Raw genomic sequence first — 656 nt, forward strand, 5'->3', positions numbered from 1 at the left:
TCAGCACGCAAACCTGCATCTCTCGTACGTCCTTTCCTTCTGATCCCATCCTTAGTGTCTCCCTTTCCTTCTTCACCTCCTCAGGTATCGATATACCCTCCCGAACCGTCTCCTTCACCTCAGCTTCCTCCACTATTAACTTATCAGCTCCAGCAACGAGACGCCGCTCCTTCGCCGCAAATAGCACCGCCTCGACGGCATCAGCGAGCGGGGAACGCTCGCCCTCGAGGGCATCGATGCGGAGCCGCAGAGCTGCAATCTCGCGAAGAAGAGCTTCGCGCTCGGAGCTCCACCGAAGCTCCTCTCGGAGCCAGCGCTGCTCCTCTCGAAGCCACCGCTGCTCTTCCCGGAGCCATCGTTGTTCCTCGTGCTCCCATGATGAAGAGGAGGCGAAAGCAACGACAGCTGTAGAAGAGGACCAAAAGCTAGGGTTAGGGTTTCGGAGGATCTGAAACGAGGTCGGAAAATTGGTTTTAACGCCGGAGTGGAGGAGGCTGGTGAGGAGAGTGGGGTGGGTGCGAGGCGGGAGACTGGCAGTTGCCATTAGCAGAAACCTGGCGGGTGGGTATAGAATTGGGGTAACGCTTAGGTGCGGATAGTATTGTGGTAAGAAAATGATCAAACATGTGGATATGATGATATAATAATATTCATAT

The 656-nt window shown here is 54.7% G+C and overlaps 1 protein-coding gene across 1 annotated transcript; it reads right to left on the reverse strand.

The window, feature by feature from the left end:
* Nucleotides 1-12: 12 nt before the first annotated feature.
* Nucleotides 13-611, reverse strand: LOC110034392 (the record flags this gene model as incomplete). The annotated part of the gene is given in 1 exon segment (XM_020738660.1): nt 13-611. A coding segment is annotated over 1 exon segment (532 nt), but the record flags the coding sequence as incomplete, so codon positions are not given.
* Between the last annotated feature and the right edge of the window lie 45 nt (nt 612-656).

The sequence above is a fragment of the Phalaenopsis equestris genome, unplaced genomic scaffold (assembly GCF_001263595.1).
Source record: "Phalaenopsis equestris unplaced genomic scaffold, ASM126359v1 Scaffold186033, whole genome shotgun sequence".
Taxonomy (NCBI): domain Eukaryota; kingdom Viridiplantae; phylum Streptophyta; class Magnoliopsida; order Asparagales; family Orchidaceae; genus Phalaenopsis; species Phalaenopsis equestris.